The sequence below is a fragment of the Schistocerca piceifrons genome, chromosome 8 (genome assembly GCF_021461385.2).
Source record: "Schistocerca piceifrons isolate TAMUIC-IGC-003096 chromosome 8, iqSchPice1.1, whole genome shotgun sequence".
Taxonomy (NCBI): domain Eukaryota; kingdom Metazoa; phylum Arthropoda; class Insecta; order Orthoptera; family Acrididae; genus Schistocerca; species Schistocerca piceifrons.
In genome coordinates, this window is record NC_060145.1 from 274996506 (window position 1) to 275008450 (window position 11945).

General features: G+C 35.9%; 1 protein-coding gene across 2 annotated transcripts in view; it reads left to right on the forward strand.

Moving 5' to 3' along the window:
• LOC124711467 (alpha-tocopherol transfer protein-like) overlaps positions 1 to 10650 on the forward strand; it is a 146655-nt gene extending 136005 nt beyond the window's left edge. For both annotated transcript variants that reach the window (XM_047241563.1, XM_047241562.1), the window contains exons 7-8: positions 6918 to 7029; positions 9977 to 10650. In XM_047241563.1, coding sequence (XP_047097519.1) covers positions 6918 to 7029; positions 9977 to 10107 — 243 coding nt within the window. In that variant the 3' untranslated portion in view covers positions 10108 to 10650. The remainder of the gene's footprint in view (positions 1 to 6917; positions 7030 to 9976) is intronic.
• Positions 10651 to 11945: the final 1295 nt, after the last annotated feature.

Below are 11945 nucleotides of genomic sequence, written 5' to 3' on the forward strand. Positions count from 1 at the left end.
TATCCTCTTGGACCTACATTTATAGGTAAATTAAAACTTTTTAAATGTGAGAAGTAGATATTCAGGAAAAATTCAGTTTCTTTACATCTGTCAAAATATACCACTCACATTTCTGTAATGCCACGTATACCTTTGTTTAAGAGATTCTCTCCCACAGTCAGATTCAGAAGAACATAAGAAGTTGAGTTCTCTTGTTCATTCATTCAGACATTATATTCTGTAAATGCTATTATGAACGAGAATTTTCAGGGCCATGGAATGCATCAAGTTACGCATTACCAGGTGGAAGCAGCCACTGCAAGCTACTTGTGTAAATTATAACAATGTTCAGTTACACCTAATGCTACTCTATTCACATTGATGATCATGAGATTTACTTCACATTTACCTTTATAATTATCATTACTAAGCATTTGACAGCTGTTGCTACATGAAGACCTCATCTTTGCTTTCCCATGCTTTATAACTTTCATCTACAGAAATCCACATTGCTCCATCATGTTTTCTAATATCGTCAGTATCATCCACTCACCTACTATTAGATCATCATCATGGTCTTTCTTCATTTATGAGATTCCAGGAAGGCATTTCCTTAATCCTTCTACTATCCATTCACTGTGATATACATCCTGCCCACCTCCCCTTCACTTTAATTACCGTCTTAAATCTATGGCTTAATACAAGAACAATCAATGTCAGTTTTTCATGAATTTGTGATACATTGTGTAACTGGCTAAGAAAGTACCCATGTTTTATTTATTTATTTATTTAGATCCCATAACTCCAATACAGTGAGACATTTACCTGAATATAGGACATGTCAGTTTATTACAATTATACAAAAGGTATACACAAAAAAAACATCTCGCAAGAGGAGATATAGGTATAAGACAAAATACACATTAACAGATATAGACAAAATTACACATAAAAAAATTCAAATAAAAGTAGATCTTAATAGCTTCATAAAGACATAGTAATGTTAACTATGATTCCAACTATTGTAATGCATAAGAGAACATCAGATTTAATTAAAAGGAAAATGAATTGGAGTTAACACAGTTGACATATTCTTCAACTAAATAAAATGAATTATCTATTAAATAGTGTTTTAACTGTTGTTTAAATTTCGGAAGCTCATGGACAAGTGATTTCAGTGATGGTGGGAGAGCATTGAACACCTCGCATCTCATGTAATTGTCTCCTTTTTTCATAATACTAAATTTTTTTATTCATTATGGAAGTCCATCTTCCTCCTGGTATTGCGGGTATGGTGTGAATCATTAGTTCTGTACAGTTGCTCATTTTTACCATTGAAACATAACAGGAGTAGATATATTTACATGAAGGTGTCAGTATTCCTAACTTTACAAAATGGTTTCTACAAGAATGTCTAGGCTGGACTCCACTCATTAGCTCATTATCCTAATAACTCTCTTTTTGGCAATGAATGTTTTGTAAAGTGGCAGAGTACACCAGAAAACTATGCTGTACAACAATAATGCATGGAAGTAACTAAAATAAGCATTTTTGTGATGTCTTGGTCACAGATAGAGGATATAATATGAACAGCGAATGTTGATTAGTTTTTGAGAAATTGTAAAATATGTTCAGACCATTTTAGATTCCTGTCAATATGTACACCCAGGAACTTGGAAGACTCAACTTGTAGTAACTCAATACGATTACATTTAATACTTAATTGATCATCCACTTTCTTACTTACTTGGAAATTAACAAATTGAGTCTCATTAACATTTGGTGAAAACCCATTATCTTCAGACCACTTAAGTACTGCATTAAAGAAAATATATGCTGATTCTTCAAAATTTGGTTGGGAGTTTTGTTGATGAGGATGGAGGTGTCACCAGCAAAAAAAGTAAAATGAGTTTTAAAGCTACGTCACAAGGGAAGATCATTGAAGAAGATGAGGAAGAGAAGGGGGACAAGTACAGAGCCCTGAGGAGCACCACAGCTAATATGTTTAATCTATGAGCCAGCTGAGTCACTTATACCATAATATTTAGCCTTTGCTAAGAGAATTTTATGGTTAACTCTATCATAGGCCTTACAAAGGTCACAGAAAATTACATCCGGATAAAATTTATTATTAGAAGACTCTTACGATTTGATGGGTGAAGAAGAAAATAGCTTGTTCTGTTGATACACCCTGTTGAAATCCAAACCGGCTACTGTTTAATACTTTATAATGAATGAGGTGGTCAATACATCTTTTGTGAACCAATTTGTCAAGAATTTTAGATATGGTTGTTAAAACAGAGATGGGCTGATAGTTGGTAATGTCTGTTTATCAGCTTTTTTAAGGAGAGGGTTGACAATAACATACTCTCAGGAACTCTATCACACTGTGTAGAGTCATTGCATATATGGTACAGTACTTTGCTGATTGGCTTATAGCATTCCTTAAATAATCTTGAAGAGATACCATCAATGCCAACAGAATTCTTGGTTTTCATCCATCTAATTATATTCTCAATTTCATGTACTGTGACAGGAGAATTTTAAGCTGCCCTTTTTTTTTTTTTTTTTTTTTTTTTTTTGATCGCTTTTTGCAGGGATAACATGGCTTCACTGACAAAACAAGTTTTATTTGTAGTGCTGATGCCAAAAAGTGGTTGTCAGTAATTATTTCAACATTTTCATGAATGGTATCATTTGTTTTAATTTTTACAGTGTTTTCTGCAGCAGGGATTTTATCTGTTTCACTTTATATTATATCCCACATGGTTTTAATTTTATTATTAGAGACATCATTTCCTGATTTTATAGAAATACTCTTTGCCCTTCTTATAACTTTTTAAAGGATAGAGCAGTATAGTTTGTAATGTTTTTCCTTTTCTAGAATATAACTGGATTTGAGTGAGGCATAAAGATCCTTTTCATTCTATAAAAGGTTTTGATGCCCAAAGTTAACCACTTTTTACTAGAATAGGTTTCATGTCTGAATCAGGCAGTCTTTTAGGGAAAGGTTGCTTTGAATAGGCAGATAATTTCATGTAGAAAAGCATTATACTTGTCACTAACATTATTAAATTACAACATAAGAGTAATAACAGATAAAATAAAATGTTTATGAATCCAAAAAAAGTCAAACCATAAGTTTAAGTAAACACAATTTCTCTTCATATCAAAATACAGGGATCAGAGTGAAATGAAAAAAATGAGCAAATTTTAGTTACACAGGTATCTGATTTTATTTTATTGTCTTAAGGCATATTTCATAATTAATAAATGTCATAAAAACAACCAATGTCAGCAAAATTATAATTAAGAAAAGTGCTAGAGAACTTTTAAATAGCACAAATATTAGTATTTATAGTCATATTTAATATAATCATAATCATACTTATTAGTACAAAATATGAAACTGCAGAATAAATATTAACAGTAATAATGGCATTGTAGCTTTCCTCGAAATTACAATGCCTAATTCTCCAAGTTAGATTTTTTGACATTGGTTATTCTTGCGTTAAGCCACAGAATTATGATTTCTACTCCACTTTATTCCCTGAATCATTTATTTATTTTCCTGTCTGTACTAGTAATTTCAACCACCCACTGATCATTGAACAACTCTCATTGTTTGAATGGTTTCAACCTCGAAAGTCCATGTCTCAGTGCCATAAAACAAAACTGTTAACAGGTTCTTCAAGAAAATTTTGTTTCACACACAGAGGACACTCAATTTTGAACACCCTCTTCTGTGTATTTTTTTTTTCCCACTGCCTACCCAGTAGCTGTCTTCAGCTAGATACAGACTCGTCACCCAATTTTCTGACTTCATCATTAATTTGCACTATTTTCTCAATACCATACCCCAGTTTAGTCATACTGTAATCAATTTAAGCTTCCTTTCAAACTTGCTCTGTATTAAGTTCCTCCATTTGTTGTTTAAAGTTACCTACAGCAAATGCAAACAGCACAGTGCCATCACCGAAATCAAGTTGCTACAGGTATGTTCCATTAACACATATTCCATCTTTGTTGTGTCAGCTTAAAGTTCTGAGAACCTCCTGTTAGAGTATTTCTGGTGATATTTAGTCTCCTCCCTCCTCTTTCTGTTCTAAATTTCTTGTGGAAACTGAAGCATTAACATATGTATGAGTGTTTTTTGGTACCTTTAGTTATGCTTAATCAGCATCTTGTTTCTCCAAGGCAAGTACACAAATCATGGAAATCAAGCTGGTTCAGGTATTTTTCCACAATCTGTTAATATTAGACAAAATGGTGATTTATTCTTGTGACTCCATTGCATGTGTGTGAGCACATGCGTGTGTGTGCCCTATTAGCTCTGAAAAACTATTTGTCTGAAAGCTTAGCATCTTGTTTGTATGCCTACAGACTACTCAGTGTCTCAACTATATGGTGAGTTGTTACCTTTACTCCTTCCATCATTTATTAACATTAGTCTTCTGTAAGAACCATTCTGAGGTTAATGTTTATGGTGACTCATTGTCACACTGTTGTTGTTCTTCACTGCTTGCTTTTCAATATACTAACCATGAAAGTAGCACCAACTGTGAATTTTGGATACATTGTCACAGTAACTATCCCTATTGTCTTTATGACATAAGCTAGTGATGACATGTGGTGCCCTTATAATTCCTTAGTTAGAAATTTCTGCGATACTTCCATCAATTTTTTCCTAATACTTGGTTTGAGAAAATTTGATACTCAAATTGTTATGTACATGTAAAATGTAATTTGAGTACATTAATACAGTTTATATTATGTAAAGTGTCCATGAAAATGTGAGTGGATCCAGCTCACTAACTTGTACTTTTATTAAAGGGTAGTAGAAAAAATCATTCAACCTTTCCCATTATACATACAGGGTGTTACAAAAAGGTACGGCCAAACTTTCAGGAAACATTCCTCACACACAAAGAAAGAAAATATGTTATGTGGACATGTGTTCAGAAATGCTTACTTTCCATGTTAGAGCTCATTTTATTACTTCTCTTCAAATCACATTAATCGTGGAATGGAAACACACAGCAACAGAATGTGCCAGTGTGACTTCAAACACTTTGTTACAGGAAATGTTCAAAATGTCCTCCGTTACCGAGGATACATGCATCCACCCTCTGTCGCATGGAATCCCTGATGCGCTGATGCAGCCCTGGAGAATGGTGTATTGTATCACAGCCATCCACAATACGAGCACGAAGAGTCTTTACATTTGGTACCGGGGTTGCGTAGACAAGAGCTTTCAAATGCCCCCATAAATGAAAGTCAAGAGGGTTGAGGCGAGGAGAGCGTGGAGACCATGGAATTGGTCCACCTCTACCAATCCATCGGTCACCGAATCTGTTGTTGAGAAGCGTACAAACACTTCAACTGAAATGTGCAGGAGCTCCATCGTGCATGAACCACATGTTGTGTCGTACTTGTAAAGGCACATGTTCTAGCAGCACAGGTAGAGTATCCCATATGAAATCATGATAACGTGCTCCATTGAGCGTAGGTGGAAGAACATGGGGCCCAATCAAGACATCACCAACAATGCCTGCCCAAACGTTCACAGAAAATCTGTGTTGATGATGTGATTGCAGAATTGTGTGTGGATTCTCGTCAGCCCACACAGGTTGATTGTGAAAATTTACGATTTGATCACGTTGGAGTGAAGCCTCATCTGTAAAGAGAACATTTGCACTGAAATGAGGATTGACACATTGTTGGATGAACCATTTGCAGAAGTGTACCCGTGGAGGCCAATCAGCTGCTCATAGTGCTTGCACACACTGTACATGGTACGGAAACAACCGGTTCTCCCATAACACTCTCCATACAGTGACGTGGTCAACGTTACCTTGTACAGCAGCAACTTCTCTGACGCTGACATTAGGGTTATCGTCAACTGTAACAAGAATTGCCTCGTCCATTGCAGGTGTCCTCATCATTCTAGGTCTTCCCCGGTCACGAGTCATTGGCTGGAATGTTCCGTGCTCCCTAATATGCTGATCAATTGCTTCGAACGTCTTCCTGTCAGGACACCTTCATTCTGGAAATTTGTCTCAATACATGCCCCATGCTAATCCATACATCAAATGGGCATCTCCCAACTCTGCATTTGTAAACATTGCACTGACTGCAAAACCACGTTCATGATTAACACTAACCTGTTGATGCTACGTACTGATGTGTTTGATGCTAGTACTGTAGAGCAATGAGTCACATGTCAACACAAGCACCGAAGTCAACAGTACCTTCCTTCAATTGGGCCAACTGGCAGTGAATCGAGGAAGTACAATACATACTGACGAAACTAAAATGAGCTCTAACATGGAAATTAAGCATTTCCGGACACATGTCCGCATAACATCTTTTCTTTATTTGTGTGTGAGGAATGTTTCCTGAAAGTTTGGCCGTACCTTCTTGTAACACCCTGTATATTCAACATAATGAAATAGGCCTATGTTTTTTATTTGCGTCATTGTGCCTGCCATTTAACAGTTTCTGAGCTCTATCCATGTGCATGCATTTAGTTAGAAGTGTATTTGTTTTATTGTTTGTCTTTTGCCATTTATTATATGAGTGGTTATTTTTATTACATTTCTGCTTCTTCAGGAATGTTGTTTGTATAAATAGTAACAACATATTCAAGAATGGAGGGCATCATTTGTCCCACTCTTGAGTGTCTCTAATAATGAGAGCTCCAAATCACAGAGTTAAGTTTTCTGCATGCTTGAAGCTCAAAGTACCAAATAAGACCGAATTTCATAATATCTGTTGTGTATATCTTAAGTTAACATTTCTTTCTCCAAAAATGGCCACAATGAATATTTCTGCTTATGTCAATATCTCTCTAAGAAAATTGAAAGATATCCCCTAAATGAAAGAATGCTACTCTGCCTGGTTCTAATAACATAATGTGTTATTGTTTCTGTTGTTAGATCCATTTTCATAAAACAGCAGACAATTATGATGCACTGTATGAACACTTGCCACGAGAATGCCTTCCTTCTGATTTTGGAGGGCAACTGGCTAGTTTAAATGAGTTACAGGGTGAGTACAAAAATAATCATTACATACTACTGAGGAATAAAAGGATGGAGCAGGAAGACAAAAAAGTAAAAACTGAATTATTGCAGAAATAAAGCAAGTGTATGTAATTACTGTAAAATGATAAGAGGTATCTTTTAACATTACTTGAAACACTGAACATTCAGAAAGAAAGGAAATGACAGCTCTGAGCAAATAAATTTGTATAGTTATTTTAAAAACAAAGAAGATGTGACTTACCAAACGAAAGCCCTGGCAGGTTGATAGACACACAAACGAACACAAACATACACACAAAATTCTAGCTTTCGCAACCAATGGTTGCTTCATCAGGAAAGAGGGAAGGAGAGGGAAAGACGAAAGTATGTGGGTTTTAAGGGAGAGGGTAAGGAGTCATTCCAATCCCGGGAGCGGAAAGACTTACCTTAGGGGGAAAAAAGGACAGGTATACACTCGCATACACACACATATCCATATGCGAGTGTATTACCTGTCCTTTTTCCCCCCTAAGGTAAGTCTTTCTGCTCCCGGGATTGGAATGACTCCTTACCCTCTCCCTTAAAACCCACATCCTTTCATCTTTCACTCTCCTTCCCTCTTTTCTGATGAAGCAACCATTGGTTGCGAAAGCTAGAATTTTGTGTGTATGTTTGTGTTCGTTTGTGTGTCTATCAACCTGCCAGCGCTTTCGTCTGGTAAGTCACATTTGCTTTGTTTTTAGATATATTTTTCCCATGTGGAATGTTTCCCTCTATTGTATAGTTACTTTACTTGTTTCCACAAGTGATTAACATTCACAGTGACATCGTGGAAGACAAAGTAGTTCCTGTTGTACTTATAATGACTAATCTCCTTTCTGCTACTTACCCCCTCCCCTCTTTGCATCTTCTCTCCTATCCTCTGCCTAAACAGCAACACTTCACTGTTTGCCACTCTCACCATACTATCCCTCCTCCTCCCTACCCCAGCCACCTCTGCACCCCCACCAAGTCGCCACTCCCATCATGCACTGGTGTTGCTGCTCGCAGTGTAGTTTCAGCGCTCTGAGACTGCAGATGTGCGTGCAATTTGCGCTTGCGTGAGTGTGTGTGTGTGCATGTGCGTATGTGTGTCTACTGCTGACAAAGGCCTTAATGGCCGAAAGCTATGATTGTGTGAATCTTTTTATTGTGCCTATTGCGGCTCAGCATCTGTGCTATATGGTGAGTAGCAACTTTCCTTCTCTCGTATTGTTACAAAGACTGAAAATCTGATTCACATGTAAAAGTAAAGTGTAATAGTAGTTAATGCTACTTCAGTTATTATTAGAGTTGTTATTTGTTTTCTATAAATTTGCATTAATTTCTCTTAAAGTTTTACTGCAGGAATTGTTCTTACTAAGAGAGCTAACACTTTCAATTGAAAGTAGTTGACCATCATGGTTTGAGAGCCCATTTAATATATATTTTACAGTTGTGTTTAGATTTCTGCTTCGGTTTAAGAAGATGTTGTCAATTTCACTCGTGGAATTTGATGTGACTCCAGTCGATATGAAAGATTAACCAAACTGTATATTTAATGGGAACAACACAACATGGCTTTCAGAAATCTGATATCATATCATAGACATGGAAGTACTTCATGTGGCAATAACCAATATTTAGATTGGTGGAGGATCTTCCATGGTTCCCACAGGCAGAACAGCTGGTGTCAGTAATGAGGAAGGCAAAACTAAAATAGAAGAAGAAAAGGAAGTTCATTTCAATTTAGCAGAATCTAGCTATGAGCAGGAGAAGATCCACAAAGAGTAAAAACCCAAGGAAAGGTGTTAATCCACCGATGGAGAAAAGTGATAAAGAATTATTAATTCAGTTTTCATTTTTGTATATCTTGTATATACAAAATTATTATTAAAGATTATTATTAGAACTGCACATATCCATGGCATTTAAAAGTGAGAGTGATGACATGTTATATTTGTGGGAAGGAGGGAGTGGAGGAAGGGAAGACATAGACAGTAACAAACTGTGACCTCCCCACACCAGAACTAAATGCTGAAGCCATGCCTGTAGAACAGAGGTAATAGAAATATTTGATTTATAAACAATATGATGACATGTTCACATACCCAAAATGCATGATTGAAAGTAATGAAATAGTAGGGAACTGATTATGGATTGGGGGGGAAGGGAAGACACCAGGGCTAGGGGCAAGATCTGAAGTGAAGTGAATGTGCAACAGAGGAGAAGATTCATGTAATGTGGATTACCATCAATAAAACTCAGAGTGGAGACCCAGATGGTAAGGCTTGTGATGCAAATATTGAAGTTGAGTGTGTTTTGTTCAGTTGCATGATCTCCCATCGACCAGTGAACTTTGATCTTGGCCATTGTTTGAAGTCAGCCATTCATTCCAGTGGATGATTACATGATGGTCACACTCATAACTAGATTTGCAGAAGCTACTGTGTAGTCTGTATTGATATGACTGTGTTCTGAGTGGCCCTTTCTCACAGGATGTAAGATACACCAGTGGTTTGATTAGTCATGATCTGCTGGGTCTGTTTATATGACTAGTATTGCATGTGGGGTGATTAGCTTTACATGTGATATGCTGAAACTTCTGAATGGTCTAATATATTTCACCAACATTGATTTTATCTATAATTGTGACAGTTTTCAACTGAGCTGGCATAGGAAATTTGAAAACTGATTTGTTAATTGATAAAAAATATTGCAAAATATATAAATGATTTATTTTTCTTTATAGTTATTTTAATCAATTTGATGACTTTTGCATTTATTATTCAGTTCATTTTTGTATCTAATTAATTTTCATTCCCTTATCTAATTATTTTTGTAATATCCTTGCAATGTTTAATTTTCTTAGTAAATTAGTAGTAAGCTTAAGCCTTATGACACCATAACAGTGGTCTTATTCATTCTCAACTAATAATTTTTTTGTCTTCCAGAACAAAACATTGAGAGACTGCGGGCCCTAGTTCCTTTTTTCAAAGAAGATGAAAGCATGAGGTTAAATAAATCCAAAGCTATGGATGAACCACCAGAACCTGTTACACTGGATGCACTGGAACTGGACTGACCACAACTAGATTACTGTACATCTCTGAACTTAACATTTTATCAACAGTCATCTGTGATCTTACCTGCTATACTTAAGGAAACAAACCTGTAGGAATGTGTTGAAAATGATACTGTTTTATACTATGTGCAATTTGCTTTAAGAATGCTGTTCAGAAAGTGAGGAAAATGTAGAAGCAGATACTTGTCAGAAGTACTGGGGGTTCCATATTCAAATAAAAAGATCAAAGGAATATTTAGTGCGCCCCTGATCTACGTTTAGCAGTAAATTTTGTTGCATACTTCGCATTAATTTTTCTCAGATGATCAGCAGGGGTGGTATGATATTTTCAGGTTATGTAAGATGTTTGTTAGTTATAGCTCAAATTAAAGGATTCTGTTTGAGTTTAGGCAATCTGATAACATTCAAAATTCTGGATACATATAATGGAACATGTTAAGAGTTCCCAACTCTCACTACCTACACTAAGGAGAACAGTTTTTGTCTTACTTAAATAACAGTGATAACGGTAGCTATTATCGTCCAATAAAATCATGTACTGTACATTGTATCAGTATTTTATGAACCAACTGTTCCATTTTGTAATAACCATATTGTGAAGGAGTAGTTAAACCTAATCTTCATTGTTAACCTACCTGTAACTAGAACGTCATGAGAAGCAGATAAGAGTGTTATACTGACAAATGTTTAGCATTAGTGTATTCAGCAGCTGCATTTTGTTCTACTATATGCCATAATAGAAAGACAACTTGATGTGCATTTGTATCACATTACTCTTCATACCTGTCTCATGGTTACCTGTACTGAACAATATTCAGCCTCCTCATATTACATAGAAAAATGCCTTGAAGAATATTGAATACTCTCTCCCCATCCACCAGAAAATAGATGAAAATACTTCAGTGAAACTAAGATCTCATAAATCTGCTTAGAATAAAACCTAAGAATAAGATAACCAGTCTTTTTGTATCTGACAAAGTGCAGAGACACTTGGCTTTATTAACATCCATGATTACTTATGCAGAACTGGCTGACTTCAATCTCTCTCACACCACCCGGATAAAATTTAACAGGACATACTGTACTGTAGGAAGATGATATGATGCTCTTTACCAATGGAGCCTGTTGAGCCTTACTTGCCATTGGAGTGGTGGGGTGCTAACTACCAGACATACAGTAAAGGACTACCCTTAGTGGAACAGTTAAATCATGTACTCCTATCCCTCATGAGAACCATTGGCCTTGAAGAATTGGACACTCACCTGTGAGAGACTGAAACAGATCCTGAAGCCCTTTTCCATTACTGTAGCTGATTTTCTACTTTGTAAATGTATAGGTGTCTAAAACCTTCAGTGGAATCAGTTATTCGTGTAGCATCACATGCTAAACAAAATAAAATCATAATTATTCATATGGCATCATACTCTAAACAAAATAAAACTAATTTTCTTTACATAATAATATGCATTTAACATACTTAAGGAAATGACAAAAAAACCATTTTGATGTGAATGTATTATTGATTGGTGTTCCTGTAGGACACAGATGATGAAGTTTCCAGTTGACCATATTTGATACATTTCTAGTTGTCCATTGGAGTTGTTAAAAGACAGTCAAGCAGAAAAGTTGTATTTGCTATGTTACAGTTTACCACTACAGGTAACATGTAGGTTGACAGTGTGCCATTGAGAAAACTGCTTCTCGATTGTGATGAATAAGAATATGATGTCAGCCTCTACAGGTTTCCTAAGGTGATAACTTGTTGAGAGCAGTTATAATTCACAGCTTTCGAAGTACACTGATGATATCTCATGGTGCCTCATGCCATCTCCTATCAA